Source organism: Haliaeetus albicilla, chromosome 22 (assembly GCF_947461875.1).
Source record: "Haliaeetus albicilla chromosome 22, bHalAlb1.1, whole genome shotgun sequence".
Classification (NCBI taxonomy): Eukaryota; Metazoa; Chordata; class Aves; order Accipitriformes; family Accipitridae; genus Haliaeetus; species Haliaeetus albicilla.
Genome location: NC_091504.1, coordinates 6,262,809 through 6,282,338, shown reverse-complemented (window position 1 = coordinate 6,282,338; position 19,530 = coordinate 6,262,809). Strand labels below are relative to the sequence as shown.

The following is a 19,530-nucleotide window of genomic DNA, read 5'->3' as shown; positions in this document are numbered from 1 at the left end:
TGGCATTGGAAGAGAAACCGGAAGTCGCTCTAGCCCCTTCCCTCGTCTCTATGGCCGCCTCCCTTGTGTGCCCCTCGTCTCTGTAGCTCCTCCCGCCCAGCAGGCGGCGCTGCGGCCTCCTCGCTCCGCCCCCGTCGCCGCTCCGGCCCGCCCCCCGCCTCACTGGCCGCTTCATCCGGGTCCCGGCGCCGCGCATGCGCGCTGACGTAGCGGCGCGGCGAAATGGCGGCGGAGGGGCCGGAGGCTCCGGCCAGCCCGGGCCGCGGTGGGGCCGAGGGAGCGCTGGGGGACGGCGGGGACGGCGGCAGCGGGACCCCCGGTGAGCAGGAGGGCGGGGAGGGAGAGTTTGAGGGGGTGAGGGGTGTGTGGGGGGGGTGTGGGGCAGGTCTGGGGGCACATGGGGCTTGGGGGGGGGGAACTGGGGATTAATTGGGGTGGGGGGAGGCTGTGGGGCAGGGGATGTGTGTGGGAGGGGGGCTGTGGGGCAGGGGATGGGGGGGCTATGGGGCAGGGGAATGGGGGTGGAGGCCATGGGGTAAGGGATATGGGCCGGGGGGAGGCCATGGGGCAGGGGATGTGGGGTGGGGGGACGCTGTGGGGCAGGCAATGTGGGGTGGTGGGGGCGTGGAGCTGAGGGGGAGGTTAATGGGGTGGGATGGGGTTGGGGTGCTGCAGTGGGGACCAAAGCGGGAGGGGAGGGGGGTGCTGAGCAAAGGGACCCCAGTCAGGTTCCTGGGCGCCCCCCCCCCCGCCAACAGCTGGGACGAGGCCGCCCATGGGTAATGGTGCATCATTGTGTGTGTCCCCCAGCCCCTGTGGCGGAGCTGCCACCCCCAGCCCCCAGCCCCACCGAAGAGGAGCGCAGCGACCCTGCCGTTCCGCCCCCCATCCCTCAGAGCTGCAATGGTGCCGCCACTGCCCCCCCTGAGCCTGAGGAGCCCCCCCCGGCCGCTCCTGAGGAACCCCCGCCCCCCCGGGAACCTGAGCCCCCCGCGGAGGAGCCCACCCTCACCTACCCCCTCGACTTCGAGAAGTTTTGGCAGGCGGCGCGCAACAACCCCCACGACTTCACCGCCTGGACCGAGCTCCTGCAGTATGTGGAGCAAGAGGTCAGTAAAAATCTTCATTAAGACGCAACAGCCCCATTAAAACCTTAATTAAAACATGCTCCAACCCACCAGCCCCATTAAACCCTTCGCTACAATTCACCCCAAGTCTTTGGCCCCATTAAACCTTCAGTAAAGGTTGTCCTGAGTCAGTGGTACTGTTAAAGCCATCGTTAAAACTCATCCCGAGTGTATGACTCCACCAAAACCTTCGTTAAAACTCATCCCGAGTCTATGGGTCCACTAAAACCTTTGCTAAAACTCATGCTAGGTTTATGGTCTCACTAAAACTCACCCCAAGTCTATGACTCCGTTAAAACCTTCGTTAAAACTTGCCCTGAGCTGCTGGTCCTGTTAAAACTCATCTCAAGCCACCAGCCTCGTTACAACCCTAATTAAAACTCACCCCAGCACAAGCCACATGGAATCCTCTGCTGCCCAGGGCTGGTTTTCCTCACAACGAAGGCAATTTCTCACATGTAATTATTAATATCAATTAATAAGTAGTTTATTAGAAGACACCTAATACTAAACTGCTGTTGTTCTTGTTACAAAACTGCCTGTTTTCACCCCAAAAACCACCGCAGAACCACCTCTTCGCTGCCCGCAAAGCCTTCGACGCCTTCTTCGCCCACTACCCCTACTGCTATGGGTACTGGAAAAAATACGCTGACATGGAGCGTCGCTTTGACTGCAGCCGGGAGACCGAGGAGGTGCGGTGGGGGGGTCCCTGTGCTGGTTTTGGGGTGTCACCCCCCTGTTTTCCCCTTTTTGGTGGCCAGAGGGGGGTGTTTTGGGGGTCCCTGGCTATTTTTGGGGTGTCACTCCCCTGTTTTCCCCTCTTTGGTGGGCAGAGGGGGGATTTGAGGGGTCCCCGGCATCTTTTGGGCATCTCCGCACAGTTTCCATGCTGCTTTTGCTGGCAAAATGGGATTTCCAACCTATTTTGGGGTGTCACCGACTCTTCTCACCCCCTGTTTCCAGCCTCCTTGGCGGCATTTTGGGTTGTTTCACCCTATTTTTTGGCAGGGCATTGGGCACCCCAACCCGTTTGGGATCCCCCGTCCTGTGTGGGGACAGTTGGTGATGCTCGGTGTTGTCCCCCCCGGCAGGTTTTTGAGCGGGGGCTGCAGTCCATCCCCCTCAGCATGGACCTGTGGATCCACTACATCTCCTACCTCCAATCCACCCTGGACATGAATCTTCCTGAATCCATCCAAAAAATCCGTGGGTAAGTGCCAAGCGATGCGGCAAACGGCGTCGGCGATCGCCGCTGCCCGTCCCACTTCCTCGTCTTTCTCCTGTTAGCGTCTTCGAGGCGGCGGTGGCGGCGGCCGGCATGGATTTCCGCTCGGATAAATTGTGGGAACTCTACGTGGAATGGGAACGGGAACAAGGAGACCTGCGTGCCGTCACTGGTATCTACGACCGTGTCCTCTCCATGCCCACGCAGCTCTACAACCATCACTGGGAGAAGTACGTACCCGCTCCGGTGCGAAAAATACCCCCGCGGCGGCAAAAGGTCCCCCATAGGAAAAGATCTATGGTGCCAAAACATCCCGGTGGCGAAGTATCCTTGTGGAAAATAGCCATGGTGGTAAAATAATCTCGTGTGGAAAATAACCATGACGGTAAAATAGCTCTGGGTAAAGTAATACCTGCAGTGGTAAAAGAGTTCCTTACCCGCAGCGATAAAACATCCTCCTTGGAAAATAACACCCGCGGCAGCAAAGTATCCCCATGGAAAACGCCCATGGCAATAAAATACCCCTGCAGAAAATCACGCGGTGACCAAATCCTCACCGTTCCCTGTGCCAGGACCGCCGGGGGTCTTGTGTCCCCCCGTGTCCCCCCCCAATTTGACCCTTGTCCCTCCTCCACCCCAGGTTCAAGGAACACGTTCTCCACAACCCCCCGAAGGACATCTTGTCCCCGGAGGAGCTTCTCTGGGTCCAATCCAAGCTGGCCACCGATCCCGTGCCGAAACCGCCAGAGCCGGAAGGGACGGAAGCGCCGCCGGGAGAGGATCTGCCCCCTGGCGTGGAGGGGAAAGCGGCAGCGACCGACACCCAGGTAAGCACCCGAAGGAGGGTCCTGGGGGTGTGCGTGGGGGTCTTTGGAGACCCCCCCCCCCCATTTCCCACCTGTATCCCATTTAATTCCCAGGAGGATCTAGACCAGGAAAAAATCCGGGAGCTGGTGATCTCCATGCGGCAACAAATCTACGCTCAAAATGAGGCGGAAGTCAGCAAACGCTGGAATTTCGAGGACGGGGTATGAGGATGAGTGTCTGGTGTGTCCCCCGATCCCCCCCTTTCCCCTTCCCAAAACACCGTGACCCCGTTTTCACGTCTGCGCCCCGATTTTTCCCCAATAGATCAAACGTCCCTATTTCCACGTGAAACCGTTGGAAAGGGCTCAGTTACGGAATTGGCGGGATTATTTGGATTATGAAATGGCAGCCGGCTCGCACGAACGCACCATTGTCCTCTTTGAACGTTGCGTCATTGCCTGCGCCCTCTACGAGGAGTTTTGGATCAAGGTGAGACCGCCGCAACGGCCCCCCCATCCCATCCCCGCTCCCTGTTTTCCCACAGCTGGATCCCGTCTTCCCCCCCCCCCCCCAAAACCCCCAAACATCCCTCATGCCGCCTGCCCCCCCCCCCAAAATCCCCCAAAAGAAAAAACCTCACCCCAAGAGAAAACCAGGTTCGTTTGGGGGTTTGTTTTTTTTAATCCCCCTTTACACCCCCCGACGGATGGCGGGGGCTGTTTTTAACTCTTTTTCTTCTAAAAACCACCATTCTAACACCCTTTTTTTAAATTCCGCTGCTGCTTTTTTACCCGCCCACGGCACCTTCCCCCTGCCTAAGAGGGCGCAGGAAATTCGGAAGAGAGGGGTCTTAACGTGAGTGCCCCCCACCCGATTTAGCACATCCCCGCCCGGCCGGGCGGCGGGGGGATGCTCATGCGTCCGTCTGTCTGTTCCCCCCCCCTTTTTCCGCCTTTTTTTTTTCCTGCAGTACACCAAGTATTTGGAAAATCACACAGTGACAGGAGCCAGGAGCGTTTTTCAGCGAGCGTGTGGTTATCATCTGCCCAGAAAACCCAACATCCACCTTCTCTGGGCTGCTTTCGAGGAGAAACAAGGTGAAGTAGCCCCAAAACGGACAATTTTTGGGGTGCAGGGAGGGGCGGCGGGATCTGAAACGGGACTTTTTGGGGCACAAGGCCATGGCTGGCCCCAAAACAGCCCCATTTTTGAGCTAAGATGCCACATTTCACTCCCGTTTTGGGTGGAGAGGCCGCATTTTGCCCCCAAACACTCCGTTTTTGGGCTGAGGCACTGTATTTCTCCCCAAATTGCTGCTTTTTGGGGGGATGAAATGAGATACATCACCCCAAAACACTCTGGTTTTGTGCCAAAACATCAAATTTCAGTGCAAAATGCTCTGTTTTGGGGCGAAAAGGCTGCTTTTCACCCCACACCACTCCCTCCTTCGGCTGGCGGACTGCATTTCATCCCCAAATGCTTCTGTTTTGGGGCAGAGAAGATGCATTTCATCCCCAAATGCTCCCTTTTTGGCCTGAGATACTGCATTTTGCCCCAAAGTGCTCCATTCTTGGGCTAAGACATCAAATTTCACCCCAAAACGCTTCCCTTTTGGGGTGGAGGAGACGCATTTCACCCCAAAATGCTCCATTTTCAGACTGAAATGCCGCATTTCACCCCCAAATGCTCCATTTTTGGGCTGAAATGTCAAATTTCACCCCAAAATGTTCCCATTTTGGGTCGCAGGGGCTGTATTTCAACCTAAAAGGCTCCTTTTTTGGGAAGAGGGGCTGCATTTCACCCCGAAACGCTCGTTTTGGGCTGAGAAGCTGCATGTTGCCCCAAAATGTGCTGTTTTCAGGTGGTGGGGTCGCATTTCACCCGAAACGCTCCTTTTTTTGGGCTGAAATACCGTATTTCAACCCAAAATACTCATCTGGGCCGAGACGTCAAATTTCACCCCAAAACACTCCTTTTCCAGGCAAAGGAGCCACATTTCACTCCAAAATGCTCCATTTTTGGGTGAAGGGGCCAGATTTCACCCCCAAACAACTCCATTTTTGGGCAGAGGGGCCACATTTCACCCCAAAATGATCCTTTTTGGGGCGCAGAGTCCTCATTTCATCCCCAAACACTCCATTTTGAGGCAAAGGGGCTGCGTTTCACCCTGGAATGCTCCAGTTTGGGGCCGACACATAGCATTTCACCCCCAAATACTCCCCTTTTTGGGCTGAGATGCTGCATTTCGCTCCTAAACACTCTCGTGTTGGGGCAGAAGAGCCACATTTCACCCCAAAACGCAACCTGGGGATCTCCATAACCGCTCTCATCCCTGTCTGTGCCCTGCAGGGCACCTGGAGGAAACCCAAACCGCTTTATTTAGCCCCAAAACCTGTTCCACGTTACCACTGCTTTAACGAGAAGAAACGGGGCTGCAAGCGAAGGGTGGTAGCTGCCCCGGGGACCCCATAACTGCCCCCATCCCCATCTGTGCCCCACAGTGAACTGGGAAGAAGCCCAAACCGCTTTAATTTATCCCTAAATCCCATCTTCTCTTGCCACCGGATTTACCGGGAGGCAACGAGGCTGCCTGTGGGACCCCCCCCAACATCTCTGCCCTCTCCAGGGAATTTGGATGAAGCCCGGCGTATCCTGCGCTGCTTCGAGGAGGTAGTGCCAGGTTTGGCGATGGTCCGGTTACGCCGCGTCAGCCTGGAACGACGACAGGGAAACCTGGAAGAGGCGGAGGCGTTGCTGTTGGAAGCCATGCACGCTAACGAAGGGCTGCCCCTCGCTTCCTTCTACGCCGTCAAATTGGCTCGGCAAGCCTGCAAGGTGCAGAAAAACCTCAGCAAAGCTCGCAAAGTGCTGGTGGATGCCTTGGAAAAGGATCCGGTGAGGCGGAAAGGCTCGTTAGGGTACTTCTAACGAGCACCGGGGGCGGGGCAGGGCGGGGGAGAGAGTGGGACGGGATTTCAGCTCCCTTGAAAACAGTGTCATCGCTTGGATGTCGTCTCGGGGAGCCGGAGGCTCCACAGACCCTGTAAAACTTTTTTTGGGGACCCACAAACCCCACTGGGGGCTCGATCACCCCACAAACCCCCTTTGGGGCTCTAGAAATTCTCGGAGGCCCCACAAAACTCGTTGCGGGGCTCTGTAACCACAATTGGGGGGCCCCACAAACACCATGGGGGCTCTATAAATCCGGCTCGGGTGCCCCCAAACCCACTGAGGGCTCCCTAAATCCCACCTGGGGCCGCATGGATGCCCTTGGGGCTCTCCAGACCCCAGTAAGGACCCCACAAATACCTTTGGGGTCCCCCAAAACTCAGGACCCCGCAGACCCCCTGGGGGCTCCCCAAAACCCTCTCAGGACCCCACAGCTTCACTTGGGGTCCCCAAAACCCACTGGGAATCCCATAACCTTACGGGGGGGCTCTCCAAACCTCATTGGGGACCCCACAAACCTACTTGGGGTTCTCCAAACCCTCCTTGGGACCCTGCAGACCCTTTGGGGGCTCCCCAAAACCCTCTCAGGACCCCACAGCTTCACTCAAGGGTCCCCAAACCCCACTGGGGTTTCTCATAACCTCACTGGGGGGATTCTCAAAACCCCATGGGGGATCCCACAAACCTACTTGGGGCTCTCCAAACCCTCCTTGGGACATTTTAGACCCACTGAGGGCTCCCCAAAACCCTCTCGGGACCCCACAGCCCCACTCAGGGGTCCCCAAACCCCATTGGGGACCCCATAACCTTATGGGGGGCCCTCTCCAAACCCCCCTGGGGACCCTCCCCTGACCCTGGGGAATCCCACAGTCCCACTGGGAACCCCACGGATGCCCTCGGGGCTCTCCAAACCCCACTGAGGACCCCAGAACCTCATGGGGGGGCTCCCCAAACCCCTTTGGGGTTGTCATCCCCCCCCCCCCCCCCCCAATCTGACGCGGCGGTGGGTGCAGGACAACGCCCGCCTCCACGCCAACCTCCTGGAAATGGAATTCGGGGCCGACGTCCGACAAAACGAAGGCAACACCATGAGCTGCTTCGAGCGGGCGCTGCGCAGCCCCCTCCCCGATGAAGCCAAACTCATCTTCTCCCAACGCCGCGTCGAGTTCCTCGAGGATTTCGGCTCCAGCATACACAGGTTGGATATCCAGGGACGGGGGGAAAAGACACCCCAAAAAGCACCGCGGTGGCCCCAAAAGGGCCTTGGTCGCCCCCATGTCGCTCCCCCCCACACTGAGCTCTCCCTGCTTCCCCCCCGCAGCTTGCTGACGGCTTACGACGAGCACCAGAAGATCCTCAAACAGCACGCGGCGCGCAAGAGGGCCCCTGAAAATGGGTGAGGGGACCCTTTTGTCCCCCCATTTTTGCCCTTTTATCCCCCCATTTCTCCCATTTTGTGTCCCAGTTTCTCCCTTTTATTCCTGAACTTCTCCCCCTCTGTCCCCCAATTTCACCGTTTTATCCCCCAACTTCTCCACTTCTATCCCCTCTCTTCTCCCCTTTTATCCCACCTTCCCTTTTTATCCTCCAACTTCACCCCTTTTACCCCAACTTCTGCCACTTCTATCCCGAGAGCTCTCCCCTTTCTTAGCCCCCCAATTTTTGCCTCTCTATTCCCTCATTTTCACCACATTTTCACCCAATTTTATCCCCTGGTTTCTCTTCTTTTAACCCCGACTTTGCTCCTTTTTATCCCCCCCACTTCTCCCCTTTTATCCCAAATTCCTGTCATCCCCCAATCTCTCTCCTTTAATCCCACCTGTGCCCTCTATCCCCCAATTTCTTCCCCTTTTCTGACCGATTTCTCCCCTTTTTATCCAGTTTCTCTTTAATCCCCCCGACTTCTCCTCCTATCTCAAATTCTCCTTTTATCTCCTGGTCTCTCTCCTTTAATCCTATTTCTGCCCTTTTGTGGCCCCGATTTCTTCTCTTTAATCCCCCAAATCCTCTTTTATCCAAAATTCACCCCTTTTATATCCCTCTTTTATCCCCCAATTTCTGCCCTTTTGATCCCCAATTTCTGCCCTTTTATCCCTGATTTTCCACCTTTTACCCCCCAATTTCTGCCTGATTTCTCCCCTTTTATCCTCCAATTTCTGCCCTTTTCTGCCTAATTTTCCCCCTTTTGTTCCCCAACTTCTCCCCTTTTGATCGCCCGATTTGTGCCCTTTTATCCTTGATTTTCCCCCTTTTCTGCCTGACTTTTCCTCCTTTTATCCCCCAATTTCTGCCCGATTTCTCCCCTTTTATCCTCCAATTTCTGCCCTTTTCTGCCCGATTTTTCCTCCTTTTATCCCCCTGGTTTTCCCCCTTTTGTCCCCCTGACTTCTCCCCTTTTGGTCCCCGATTCACCCCCTTTTATCCCCCAACTTCTCCCCTTGTATCCCCCCCGATTCCCCTCCCCCCTTCTCACCCCTCTCTCCCCCCGTCCCCCCCCCAGCTCGGACGAACCCGACGACAAACGCCTCCGCCCCGATGAAGCCGCCGGCCTTTTGGGTCCCCTCAACTTCTCTGCGTCCGGGGGGGACGTGGGCTCCAACCCCTCCGCCTACAACTACTGGTACCAGGTTGGTGGGGGGCTGGGGGGGGCCGGGGGGGAGCCCTGGGGCTGTGGCGGGGTGGGGGCGACGCTGACGACCCCCCCTCTGTCCCCACAGCAGCACGGCTACGGCGCCTACAGCTACCAGACGCCGTGGAACTACAACCAGTACTACTCGCAGAGCTGAGCCGGGGACGCCCCAACTTCGCCCCCCACCCCCTTTTCTAAACCCTCCCTTTAGTAAAAACACGTTTCTGTACTTTTTTTTTTTTTTGGCCCCCTCCACCCCGCACCTTTGCAATGAGGCGGAGGCGGGGGGGGGATGTAAATAAACAAAGAGACGGCACTGCGAGGAGCCCCCCTGCAGAGTTTTATTTTGGTTTTGGGGAATTTTGGCGGTCACCAGAGGGGGTTTGTTCCATTTGGGGGGGGCTCGTGATAAGGGGGGTGATGCCGTTTTGGGGTACCCGCCGCTTGGGAGTAGGTCTCTGTCTTGTTTTGGGGAGCCTCTTCCGCTCAAGAGGGGGTTTGACTCGGTTTTCGGGGTCCCCTGCCGCTCGCAAGCAGCTTTACATCCCGTTTTGGGGTGCTTCTGCCCCTCATGAGAGCCTTGGACCCCATTTTGAGGCGCATCTGCCCCTCACGAGGGGCTTGGACTCCATTTTGGGGTGTCTCTGCCGCTCAAGAGGGGTTTTGACTCCGTTTTTGGGGTATCCTGCTGTTTGCAAGCGGGTTTGACTTGATTTTGGGGTCCCCTGCTGCTTGCAAGCAGCTCTACATCCCGTTTTGGGGTGCTTCTGCCCCTCATGAGGGGCTTGGACCCTGTTTTGGGGTGCCTCTGCTGCTCGTGAGGGGCTAGGACCCTGTTTTGGGGCTCACAAGCAGCTTCACATCAATTTTTGGGGTGCCCCACCCCTCGTGAGCAGCTTTCCAATCCATTTTTGGGGGACCCTCTGCCATTCCCGAGCAGGTTTTTGGGGGTCCCCCACTGCTCACGAGTGGCTTTGCCTTCATTCTGGGGTCACCCCCCAACTTTTGAGCAGCTTCACCCCCAGTTTAGACCCCCCCACCCCTCGTGAGTGACTTTCCATCCCATTTTGGGGTCCTTCACCCCCATTTTGAACCCCCCCACCCTATTTTGGGGACCTTCACCCCCATTTTGAACCCCCCCCACCCCTCATGAGCATCCTTCCAGCCCGTTTTGGGGTCCCTCACCCCCATTTTGGACTACCCCCCTCCCTTGTGAGTGACTTTCCATCCCATTTTGGGGCCCTCCACCCCCATTTTGTGTGTGTCCCCCTGCTCCGCTCGCAAACAACTTCGCTTCCATTTTAGAATCCCCTCAGCACCTTCGCCTCCATTTTGGGGTCCCCCCTGCCTCGTGAGCGGCTCCCCCTCCACTTCGGGGTGCCCCCCCTTCCCCAGCACCTCGGGGTCACTTTTGGGGTCCCCCCCGATATATTTTGGGGTGCTAAAAGCCCTTTTGCAGCAACCAGTCCCGCAGCTCCCGCTCCCAGTGCCCCTTCAGGCGCAGGCTCCCCGTCACCTCGTTCACCTGCACCTCCAGCTCCTTCACTCCCAGCCCCCCCAAAAACTCTCGCAGCTCTCGCTCCAGCGCCTGGGGGGGGAAAGGGGGGGTTCGTTAGCACCCCAAAAACCCCACCGTACCCCCCCCGGCACCCCCAAATCGTCTCCTTACCCAGATGTCCCCCTCGACGTGCCGTAGCTCGGTGAGGCGCCGGTTGCCCTTCACCGTGTGGGGGTAGACGGGCAGGTTGTGGAGCCGGGAGCGGCGGATGAAGTACGGTAACGCCGGGGGGGGGGTCTGGGGGGGGCAGCGGTAACTGTAGCCCCCCCCGAGGGGTTAATAACACCCCCAGGGGCAGGAATTACACCACCCCCCCCCTTGGGGTAAATAGCCCCCCTGGGGGAAATAATCCCTGGGAGTACATACCTCCCACCCCCAGGGGTAGATGTTCCTTAACAGCCCCCCCCGGGGGTAAACACCCCCCCCTTAATTGCCCTCTGGGGGTAAATAATCCCTTCCCTGAGAGTAAATAATCCCCCCATCCCCAGGGGTAAATGTTCCTTGTCAGCCCCCCCCTCGGGGGTAATTACCCCCCCCTTGGGGTAAATACACCCCCTTAATTGCCCTCTGGGGGTAAATAATCCCCTACCCAGGAGTAAATAGCCCCCCCCCCCCGACATAAATACACCCCCAAGATTAAATACCCCCATTGCACCCCCACCAGCAGTAATTACCCCCCCCACGGGGGGAAATTATGATTCTGGGGGTAAATACCCCACCGTTGCCCCCCCCCCGAGGTAAATACCCCCCCGATGACTCCCACAACAGTAAATACCCTCCAATCGACCCCCCGGGCGGGTAATTTTACACCGGGGGGTAAATGCCATTAATTAGGGCTTAGCATCACTTTGCCCTGGGGGGTGGGGACACACAAGAAGGGGGGACTTTGCCTCCCCCCCCAAACTGACCTCTGGGGGGGCTCCAGCCCGAGGGGGTGGGGTAGGTGGGGTGCAGGGGGGGGTCGGGGACGCGGGTGGGGGGCAGCAGCCTCTCCACGAAGGCGTAGTCGGCCGTCGACTCCAGCACAGTGGGGGGGTCCTCGGTGGGTTGGGGGGGGACCTGGGGTGGGGGGGGCGCTCCCTGGAAAGGGAAAGGGCGGCAGCAGGGTGTAACCCCCACACCTGAGCAGCCCCCCCCAACAGTTCCTCCTCCATCGCCCCCAAATTCCTCCCTGGAGCCCCCCCCCTCGCGAAATCCCCCCTCCCTCTCTCTAGAATCTCCCCCATCTCCCCTCAGGACCCCCCCCGCCCCCCAAACCCCTCCTTCGCCCCCCTCAAACCCCTCCCCTGCCCCCCAAACCCCCTTTACGCCCCCAACCCCAGCCCGACCCCCTACCTGCACCCCCCTCCACCCCACCGCCCGGCGGAGCGCCGGCAACCGCCGCCCTAAGGCCGCCATCGCCGCCATCTTGTCGCCGCCTTCTTCCCGCCGTCGGCACGCACGCACGCACGCACGCGTGACGTCAGCACGCCGCCGCCGCGGCTCCCACGCATGCGCAGAACCGTCTTTTCCGCGGCGCGGTTCTGCTGAGGAGACGCTGAGGTGGGGCCGCGGCCCCGGAGGGGGTCTGAGGGGGTTTGGGGGGGGTCCGGAGGGTTATTGGGGGGCTCCGAGGGCTTGCGGAGGGTCTTGGGGGGAGGCTGGAGGGTTATTAGGGGGTCTGGAGGGGTAGGGAGGATGTAGGAGGCCTTGGGGTGTTTGGGGGGGGGCTATGAGGCCTTGGGGGGGCCGGGGTGGGGTTATGGGGGGGTTTGGAGGGTTATTGGGGGGCTGGGGGTGGGCTGTGAGGGCTGGGGGGGTCTTGAGGGGGGTCTGGAGGGTTATTGGGGGGCTGTGAGGGGTTGTGGGAGGGGCTGGAGGGGGTCTGAGGGGGGTTTCAGTTGCGGGGGGAGGCCCTGGGAAGGCCTTGAGGGGGTCTTGGGGGGGCCTGGAGGGTTACTGGGGGGTTGGGGGAGAGCTGTGAGGGCTTGGGGGTGTTTTAGGAGGGGCTGGGGGGGGCACTGAGGGGGTTCAGGTTGAGGGGAGGCCTTGAGGGGGTCTTGGGGAGTGATTGGGGGGCTGGCAGTGGTTATGGGGGGCCCTGAGAGGCCTTGGGGGGGTTGCGAGGGCTTGTAGGGGGGCTGTGGGGGTTCTGAGGCCTTGGGGGGGCCTGGAGATATATTGGGGGTCCAGGAGACCCATGGGGAGTCTGTGAGGCCTTGGGGGGTTACTGTGGGGCTGTGGGGGCGGCTGTGAGACCTGGGGGGGCTCTGAGGGGGTTGACGGGGGGAGGCCCCCCCGGGTGCTGCCAGTGTCACCGCTGGGCCGTGTCCGTTCCCCCCCCTCGGCGTCACAGCCCCGCGTCCCCAGGGGCCTTTGCCAGGTGCCAAAGTCCCTTTGGGCGGGGAGTGGCCGCAGAGAACATGCCCCAGCCCCCCCCAGAACGCCCCCAAACACCCCCTGGCTGCCCCCAAAACACTCCCCAGCTGCCTGCAAACACCCCTGGCCCCCCCAAAACACCCACTGACCCCGAAAAATGCCCCCAAACACCCCCAACTCTCCCCAAAACACTCCTCAGCTGCACCCAAACACCCCCCTCACCCCCCAAAAACACCCCAAACACCCGCCCGGCACCCCGAAACACGCCCAAACACCCCCTGGACTCCCCTAAAACGCTCCCCAGCTGCACCCAAACACCCCCCGATCCCCCCATACACCCCCTGACCCCCCCAAAACACCCCCCAAACACCCTCCGATCCCCCCGAACACCCCCCTGACCCTCCAAAATGCACCCAAAACACCCCCCCAACCCCTCCAAACACCCCCTTGATCCCCCCAAGCACCCCCTGTCCCCAAACACCCCCCCAGCACCCCAAAACACTCCTCAGACCCCCCCCAAAATACCCCTGACCCCCCAAACATCCACCCCCGGCAGAGACGTGGGGACCAGGAGACCCCCAGAGCAGCACCCTGGGGTGTCTCTTGAGCTGGGGGGCAGCAGTAACAACCCCCTCACCCCCCCTCATTCCTGGGGATCCCCCCCTTTTTTTTGGAGGGTGGGACCCCCTAAACTCCCCCCCTTTCCCCCCCCCAGCTCACCATGCAGCTCTTCATCCGTGCCCAGTCCCTCCACACCCTTGAGGTCTCCGGTGCCGAGACCGTCGCCCAAATCAAGGTGAGTAGAAATTCGGGAGGGGTCATGTTGTGTCCCCCCCCCCAGTAAGACCCTTTTTGGGGTGACTGACCCCCCGGTGTCCCGTTCCCCCCCCAGGCGCGGGTGGCGGCGCTGGCGGGCGTCCCCCCCGAGGAGCAAGTGCTGCTGTGGGGTGGGACCCCCCTGGACGATGACGCCGTGCTGGGACAGAGCCCCCTCCCCGAATTCGCCACCCTGGAGCTCTCCACGCGCCTCCTGGGGGGTACGTTTCGAGGGGGTCTGCTAATTATCGGGGTGCTCGTTAGCTTAACGAGCCAACCGCGCTCCCTAACGCCCCATTTTCCTTCTCCCCCTGCAGGGAAAGTCCACGGTTCCCTCGCCCGTGCCGGCAAAGTGAGGGGCCAGACCCCCAAGGTGAGCATTTGGGGGGGCTCCCCCCAACTTTAGGGGGTTCCCCACGGTTTTGGGGGGCTCTCACGATTTTGGGGACCCTCCTTTCCCCCCCCAGGTGGCCAAGCAGGAGAAGAAGAAGAAGAAGACGGGCCGGGCCAAGCGGCGCATGCAGTACAACCGCCGCTTCGTGAACGTCGTCCCCGGCTTTGGCAAGAAGAAGGGCCCCAACGCCAACTCCTGAGCCCCCGCTTCAGTAAACGGCACCGAAACTCGGGCCATTTGGTGGCTTTTTGGGGCTCTTTTGGGGTTTTTTGGGGGGGGGGATTTCAAGGAGTTTGAAGGGGGTTGGGGGGTGAAACTGGCCCTTGAGGGGGGTTTAGGCAGGTCCCCGAGCAGCTGGGGGGTGGTTAATGAGTGCTGGTGGGAGGGAGGGGGGTTAATTAGCGTCAGTGAGGCCTTTGGGGCGGGAGGATAATTATGAGCAGCGTGCGGCTTGCTGGGGACTGGTTCTGTATTGGGGAAGGGGGGAGGCGGAAATACCCGAGTGGCGGCGAGGGCGGGGATTGGCGGAAAAGACCGGGGGGGGGGGGGGGCGCCGAAAAGAGCCGAAGCGGAACCGAAGGGAAAGGGGCGGGGCAAAGGGGCAGCGACCCGAGCTCTTCCGAACGGCGCCGGAAAGACCCGAAGCGAGGGTGGGCGGACCCGAGCCAACCTGCTTTATTTAATCCCATTTTGTGTGTTATAAAGGGCTCGGGGGGGGTCCTGCCCCAAAACCAGCGCTGGGGGAGAGCTCGGGGGGGGCAGTTCTGCCCCATAACCAGCGCTGGGGGGGGCCATGGGCTCACTGCTCCCCTCTTCTGGGCTGAGCCCCCCCCAAAAAGCCGGTGCCCCCCCCAAACTGATGGGAGCAGTGCCCAGCACAGCAGCAAGTCTCAGGGTGCAAAGGGGGGGGGGGTGTCCTCGCTGGGGGGGTCCCAGTCCTGATCTGGGGGGGGGGGGGGGGGGGTCACCCCCCCCCGACCCCTCACAACCCTGAAATCTTCCGTTTCTTGGCCCGTTTTGCCGGGGTGGGGACGGTCTCCATCGTGTCCCACAGTGCGTCTCCCTCCTCTTCCTTCACCTCGGCTGGGGGGGGCGGCTCCTCCTTGGCCTGGGGGCGGGGGGGGCAAAAAAGGTGGTAAAAGTTGGGGGGGGTCAGCAGGGGACCCCCACCCCCCCAAACCCCATCTGGGGGTTCTCACCTCCCAGTCCTGCTGGGTGCTCAGCAGGAGACAGGTCAGGCGGGACTTCAGGTACACCTGAGGGGGAACGGCAGGGTTAATTTGGGGGGTGGGTGGGAGGGGGTCTTAGAGGATTTGGGGGGGGCCTTGGGGGTCCTTAGGGGCAGGGAGGGGGGTTAGGGGGAGAATAAGGGGGTCTGAAGGAGTTTGGGGGGGTCTTGGTGTTTGGGGGAAGAATAAGGGGATCTTAGGGGGTTTGGGGGGGTCTCGGGGGTCCTTAGGGGCCTGCAGGGGGGGTCTTAGGGGATTTTGGGGCTTTCGGGGGGGGGTCTTAAGGGGTTTGGGGGAGTCTCAGGATGGTCTTGTGGGGGTTGGGGGAGAATAAGGGAGTCTCAGGATTTGAGGTGGGGGTCTCTGGGGAGAGAATAAGAGAGTCTCAGAGGGTTTGGGGGCCTTTAGGTGTTCTTAGGGGTGTGGGAGGGGTCTCAAGGTTTCGTAGGGGCTGGGGGGGGGTCTTAAGGGATTTGGGGGCTCTTGGGGAGGTCTTGGGGAGTTTGGGGGGTCTTGAGGAGTTTGATGGGGGGGTCTCAGGGTTTGGGGTGAGACTTAAGGGGTTTGAGGGGGTCTTAGGAGGTTTGGGTGGAGAAGAAGGGGGTCTTGGGGAGTTCGGGGGGGGCCTGGGGGGGTCTTAGGGTGAGAAGAAGGGGGTCTTGGAGGGTTTGGGGGGGAGTAAGGGGGCCTTGGGGAGTTCGGGGCGGGCCTTGAGGGGTCTTACGGGCTTGGGAGGGGGTCTTAGGGGCAGAAGAAGGGGGTCTCGGAGCGTTTGGGGGGGTCTCAGGGGGTTTGGGCTAAGACTTAAGTGGTTTGGGAGGGTCTTAGGAGGTTTGGGTGGAGAAGAAGGGGGTCTTGGGGAGGTCTTAGAGAAGAAGGGGGTCTCAGAGGGTTTGGGGGGGGTCTCAGAGGGTCTGGGGGGGTCTGACCTTGTGGCGCAGGCGCTTGTCCCCCAGGTGGTGGACGCGGAGGAAGCGGTCGAGGCCGCAGGAGGCGACGAGGGGGAGGCCGGGGTGACACTGCAGCCCCCGCACGCCGCCCGCCGCCCCCTTCAGGCACTTCAGCACCCGCCCTGGGGGGGACACGCACGTCGGGGGGGGACAGGCGGCACCGCCGGCGCTTGCGGGGTTTTATTTGGGGGGGGACACACACACACGGAGACCGGCTGGCCCCTCACCTTGGCGCAGGTCGATGACGGCCATGTCGCCCTGGGCGCTGCCCACCACCACCGAGCTGGGGGGGGCACGGGGGGGGGTGAAGAGTCAGCGACCCCAGAGACAGCCCCCCCCACGTGGTCACCCCCGGACCCCCAAATTGTCACCCCCACCCCTCCTGGGTCACCCCCACGCTACCAAAATTGTTACCCCATCACCCCCGGCCCCTGAAATCACCCCCCCAGGTTACCCCAACTCCCCCAAAATCGTCACCCCCAGCTCCCCAAAATGTCACCCCAGGTTGTACCCGCCCCCCCAGGTCACTCCCGGCCCCCAAATCACCCCTCCCAGCCCCCCCAAGTTACCCCAACCCCCCAAAATCATCACCCCCAGCCCCCCAGGTCACTCCCAGCTCTCAAATCATCGCCCCCAGCTCCCCAAGTTACCCCAAATCCCCCCAAATTGTTACTCCCAGGTCGCACCCAGCCCCCTCAGATAACCCCCAACTCCCCAATTTGTCATCCTCAGCCCCCCCAGATCACCCCCAGCCCCCCAAAATGTCACCCCCAGGTTGTACCCCCCCCAGGTCACCCCAACCCCCCAAAATTGTCACCCCCAGCCTCCCAGGTCAATCCCAGCCCCCAAATCCTCACCCCCCAGCCCCCAAAATGTCACCCCCAGCCTCCCCCAAATCACCCCCCCAGCCCCCCCACGTTCCCCCAAAGCCCCCAAAATCGTCCCCCCCCCAACTGACGTCTCCCCGGGCACAAGGGCCAGGGCGGTGAGCGGGGCCTCCCCGAACGTCGTCTCCAGCACCGGGCGCCGGCGGGGGGACCTGGGGTCGTAGAGCCGCACCTGGGGGCGAGAACGAGGGGGGGGTGACACCGGGGGTCCCGTGTCCCCTCCCGTGTCCCCCCCCCCGCTGTGTCCCCACCGTCCCACCTGGCGATGAGCCGTGCAGGTGACGATCTTGTCCGAATCGGGGAAAAATTGGAGGTCGCGGTCCCAAATGGGGACGCGGAGATCGAGCCAGTCGTTCCTCACCTGGAGGGGGGGGGTTTGGGGACGTCAGGGGACACTTGGGGACATGGGGGGGGCGCGGGGGGGGACACACGCACGTTTTTGGCACGGAAAACGGGCTCCTGCGGGCGCTGCAGGTCCCAAACTTTGAGTGCGTTCTCCTTGCCGCCGGTGCCGAGCCGGTGCGGCCGCGTCGGGTCCTGGCGCATCCGGCAGAGCCCCGCGCCCGCCTCCAGCTCCAGCTGCGCCTGGGGGGGCGGGGGGCACGAAAAAAAAATGGGGAGGGGGCACCCCAAGAGCGTGACACCCCCCCACACCCAAAAACCCACCCACTCACCTTCTCCATCTCGTTCTCAGGCCAAACCTTGATCAGCCCCGACTCCACGCACGTGATGATGGTGCTGGGGGGGGACAAGAACATGCTGCTGGGGGGGATTTTGGGGACCCCCCCCCGTGCCCCTGCTAGCATACTTCCATACATTCCGTGTGGTGAATCTAAATATTTTAATAGTTTCAATATTTCGGACCAGCTGCGGAAACGGGTTTGCTGGTAGGTGACTAAAACTGAGATTTGGTAAATAGCGATTGGGAATCTTATAGCAACGCTGTGATTGTACCAACAGACAAAAGTATAGCTGAGCAATTAATTAGTAATTATTCATAAGTTTTGCAGTTCTTTGCTCTTAAGACGAGATGTTTTTGCGCACCAGATGAGAACGATGTTAAAACGGGGCGCGGGCGATTGAAGCCGCATTAAAGCTTCAATATCAAAGGACGAGGCCAAAAATAAAGACTTCAGGGCGCAAAAGCAGCGCTTCGACTCCAATGGAACCTTCGTTACGTGTGATCGGATGTAGGCAGCGCTAAGATAATGAGTTATAATCATTTTTATGAATATGTACACTAATCCGGTTAATATGCAATTAGTTATTCTCTATAACCTGTTCGTCCTAAAGCTGCGCCGTGCGCGCTGGGTGGAATTATCCCCCGTGCGTCCAGCGCTGCGGTAACAAACGCCGCCTTTCCAAAACTCCAAAATCGCTTCTTGGAGAGTTTCTCCCACCGGGTTTTCGGTATCGCCCCCCCCCCGCCCCCCCCCCCGGTACCTGCCGTAGGCCGCGAGGCCGCAGAAGGGTCCGTCCCCCCCGGGACAAACCCGGGATTCCCGAAATTTTCCCTTTTCGGTGCTGAAGAGTTTGACGGAGCGATCCCGGCAGCCCACCAGCAGCTGGGGGGGGGCACAAGGAGCGGGTTACGGGACACACACACACACACTCCCCGCCCCCCCCGCCTTTCCCGTGCCTCCCCCAGGGTCTCACCTCGCTCTGGGTGGGCTCCCCCCAGCACAGGGCGCACACGCCGGCCCCCCCCCGCGGCACCGTCCAGTCGGTCCCGTAGTTGGTCGCTTCTTTCTTCTGCAGGTTCACGCCTGGGGGGGGGGGGGGGGGGGGCCTTAATATGGCAGGGGGGGGGCAGGAACACACCCCCCCCCCCAAAATAAAGGGAACAGCCCCCCAGGGGAGCCCCCCCCGGCCACAGCCCCCCCTCAAGCACTGAGGACCCCCCCCCCGCAATAAAAAGCCCCCCCCCACCTTTGAGGGCCCCGGTCTCGGCCCCCACCCACACGTGGCTCCAGCGAGCGGCGGCCGCCATCTTGTGGGGGTCCGGCCCTTGTCAGCGCTCCGGGCGGGGGCGGAGACCAGCGGCGCTGCACTTCCGGGGCGGGGTCACGGTTCCCAGCCGGACCCTTTGTGAAGGGGCACCCGCAACCGGAAGTAGCGCCCGGGGTGGGAATGCGCAGGCGCAAACGGGCTCCCCCCCGCCTGGTCGTCGGTTCCGCCTCCAAAGGCCGGGGACATCGCGCATAAGCCCCGCCCACTAGGAGAAAGAGATGTCGCGGACGGGCGGGCCTTTCGCGGAGCCACGCCCCCATAGAACCGGACGTCCAATACTTCACGGCAAACCCTCCGCCCCCAGCAGTAGTGGGCGGGGCTTCAGCAGGGACCCGCCCCCCCAACCTCCCCCAATTTAAGAGCAACTCGTGTGTTTTAGCAAAAATAAACATTTTTATTGGCATCGGGCGGGGCGGCGGGCGGGGCTTCGGCACAGGCGCTGCAGGGAACGGAAAAGGGGGTGTGAGGGAGGGGGGCCCCCAAAAACCCGCGGGGGGGCCCCCAAATCCCCCCCCCAGCGCCTCAGGTGGAACCACTCACTCAGGGGGATCAGCCTGGGGCGGTATCAGCTCATCCTCGGCGGGGGGGACA

General features: G+C 60.8%; 4 protein-coding genes and 1 non-coding gene across 8 annotated transcripts; 2 read left to right on the top strand and 3 right to left on the bottom strand.

The window, feature by feature from the left end:
• The first annotated feature begins 188 nt into the window (after window positions 1-188).
• Window positions 189-9,062, top strand: LOC104317721 (pre-mRNA-processing factor 39-like). Of its 2 annotated transcripts, none has more exons than XM_069809387.1 (14): window positions 189-319; window positions 811-1,109; window positions 1,694-1,819; window positions 2,219-2,337; window positions 2,415-2,582; window positions 2,993-3,179; window positions 3,273-3,380; window positions 3,484-3,648; window positions 4,130-4,256; window positions 5,786-6,054; window positions 7,122-7,306; window positions 7,430-7,504; window positions 8,609-8,735; window positions 8,829-9,062. In XM_069809387.1, exons 1-14 carry the CDS (start codon window positions 223-225, stop codon window positions 8,892-8,894), a joined length of 2,118 nt encoding a protein of 705 aa, XP_069665488.1. In that variant the 5' UTR covers window positions 189-222; the 3' UTR covers window positions 8,895-9,062. The 2 variants fall into 2 exon arrangements, with proteins under 2 accessions (XP_069665488.1, XP_069665487.1); XM_069809386.1 differs by having other exon boundaries at window positions 8,826-9,062.
• Window positions 9,055-11,761, bottom strand: MRPL49 (mitochondrial ribosomal protein L49). 2 transcript variants are annotated; one of them, XM_069809395.1, is made up of 5 exons: window positions 11,631-11,761; window positions 11,200-11,375; window positions 10,407-10,551; window positions 9,959-10,325; window positions 9,055-9,853 (listed from the first exon to the last, which is right to left on the bottom strand). In XM_069809395.1, exons 1-4 carry the CDS (start codon window positions 11,700-11,702, stop codon window positions 10,179-10,181), a joined length of 540 nt encoding a protein of 179 aa, XP_069665496.1. In that variant the 5' UTR covers window positions 11,703-11,761; the 3' UTR covers window positions 9,055-9,853; window positions 9,959-10,178. The 2 variants fall into 2 exon arrangements, 1 of the variants encoding a protein (XP_069665496.1); XR_011329256.1 differs by lacking the exons at window positions 11,200-11,375; window positions 11,631-11,761 and having other exon boundaries at window positions 9,055-9,545; window positions 9,587-9,853; window positions 10,407-10,663.
• Window positions 11,759-14,095, top strand: FAU (FAU ubiquitin like and ribosomal protein S30 fusion). The gene is made up of 5 exons (XM_069809394.1): window positions 11,759-11,837; window positions 13,369-13,449; window positions 13,546-13,690; window positions 13,787-13,842; window positions 13,937-14,095. Exons 2-5 carry the CDS (start codon window positions 13,375-13,377, stop codon window positions 14,060-14,062), a joined length of 402 nt encoding a protein of 133 aa, XP_069665495.1. The 5' UTR covers window positions 11,759-11,837; window positions 13,369-13,374; the 3' UTR covers window positions 14,063-14,095.
• Window positions 14,096-14,567: 472 nt separating this feature from the next.
• On the bottom strand, window positions 14,568-19,018 carry WDR74 (WD repeat domain 74). 2 transcript variants are annotated; one of them, XM_069809385.1, is made up of 11 exons: window positions 18,891-18,918; window positions 18,586-18,695; window positions 18,373-18,494; window positions 17,604-17,667; window positions 17,365-17,514; window positions 17,189-17,290; window positions 17,001-17,101; window positions 16,270-16,325; window positions 16,022-16,164; window positions 15,063-15,119; window positions 14,568-14,971 (listed from the first exon to the last, which is right to left on the bottom strand). In XM_069809385.1, the coding sequence occupies exons 4-11, from the start codon at window positions 17,610-17,612 to the stop codon at window positions 14,846-14,848; spliced, it is 744 nt and encodes a 247-aa protein (XP_069665486.1). In that variant the 5' UTR covers window positions 17,613-17,667; window positions 18,373-18,494; window positions 18,586-18,695; window positions 18,891-18,918; the 3' UTR covers window positions 14,568-14,845. The 2 variants fall into 2 exon arrangements, with proteins under 2 accessions (XP_069665486.1, XP_069665484.1); XM_069809383.1 differs by having other exon boundaries at window positions 14,571-14,971; window positions 18,859-19,018.
• Window positions 19,019-19,455: 437 nt separating this feature from the next.
• Window positions 19,456-19,523, bottom strand: LOC138690627 (small nucleolar RNA SNORD31). Its single transcript, XR_011329393.1, has one exon. It is a non-coding gene; the product is annotated as a small nucleolar RNA SNORD31 (small nucleolar RNA).
• Window positions 19,524-19,530: the final 7 nt, after the last annotated feature.

What these genes read in the sequence shown, in the direction of transcription:
- LOC104317721 (XM_069809386.1), top strand. Translation starts at nt 223, where the DNA reads ATGGCGGCGGAGGGGCCGGAGGCTCCGGCCAGCCCGGGCCGCGGTGGG. An exon ending in TCCATCCAAAAAATCCGTGG is followed by an intron (nt 2,338 to 2,414) that starts GTAAGTGCCAAG and finishes TTCTCCTGTTAG; the next exon opens with CGTCTTCGAGGCGGCGGTGG. An exon ending in CGGCAGCGACCGACACCCAG is followed by an intron (nt 3,180 to 3,272) that starts GTAAGCACCCGA and finishes TTTAATTCCCAG; the next exon opens with GAGGATCTAGACCAGGAAAA.
- MRPL49 (XM_069809395.1), bottom strand. Translation starts at nt 11,702, where the DNA reads ATGGCGGCGATGGCGGCCTTAGGGCGGCGGTTGCCGGCGCTCCGCCGG. An exon ending in TGGGGTGGAGGGGGGTGCAG is followed by an intron (nt 11,376 to 11,630) that starts GTAGGGGGTCGG and finishes TTCCCTTTCCAG; the next exon opens with GGAGCGCCCCCCCCACCCCA. An exon ending in TGGAGCCCCCCCAGAGGTCA is followed by an intron (nt 10,552 to 11,199) that starts GTTTGGGGGGGG and finishes GGGGGGCTACAG; the next exon opens with TTACCGCTGCCCCCCCCAGA.
- FAU (XM_069809394.1), top strand. Translation starts at nt 13,375, where the DNA reads ATGCAGCTCTTCATCCGTGCCCAGTCCCTCCACACCCTTGAGGTCTCC. An exon ending in AGACCGTCGCCCAAATCAAG is followed by an intron (nt 13,450 to 13,545) that starts GTGAGTAGAAAT and finishes TTCCCCCCCCAG; the next exon opens with GCGCGGGTGGCGGCGCTGGC. An exon ending in CTCCACGCGCCTCCTGGGGG is followed by an intron (nt 13,691 to 13,786) that starts GTACGTTTCGAG and finishes CTCCCCCTGCAG; the next exon opens with GGAAAGTCCACGGTTCCCTC.
- WDR74 (XM_069809383.1), bottom strand. Translation starts at nt 18,919, where the DNA reads ATGGCGGCCGCCGCTCGCTGGAGCCACGTGTGGGTGGGGGCCGAGACC. An exon ending in CCTGCACGGCTCATCGCCAG is followed by an intron (nt 17,102 to 17,188) that starts GTGGGACGGTGG and finishes TCTCGCCCCCAG; the next exon opens with GTGCGGCTCTACGACCCCAG. An exon ending in GCCCTTGTGCCCGGGGAGAC is followed by an intron (nt 16,326 to 17,000) that starts GTCAGTTGGGGG and finishes TGCCCCCCCCAG; the next exon opens with CTCGGTGGTGGTGGGCAGCG.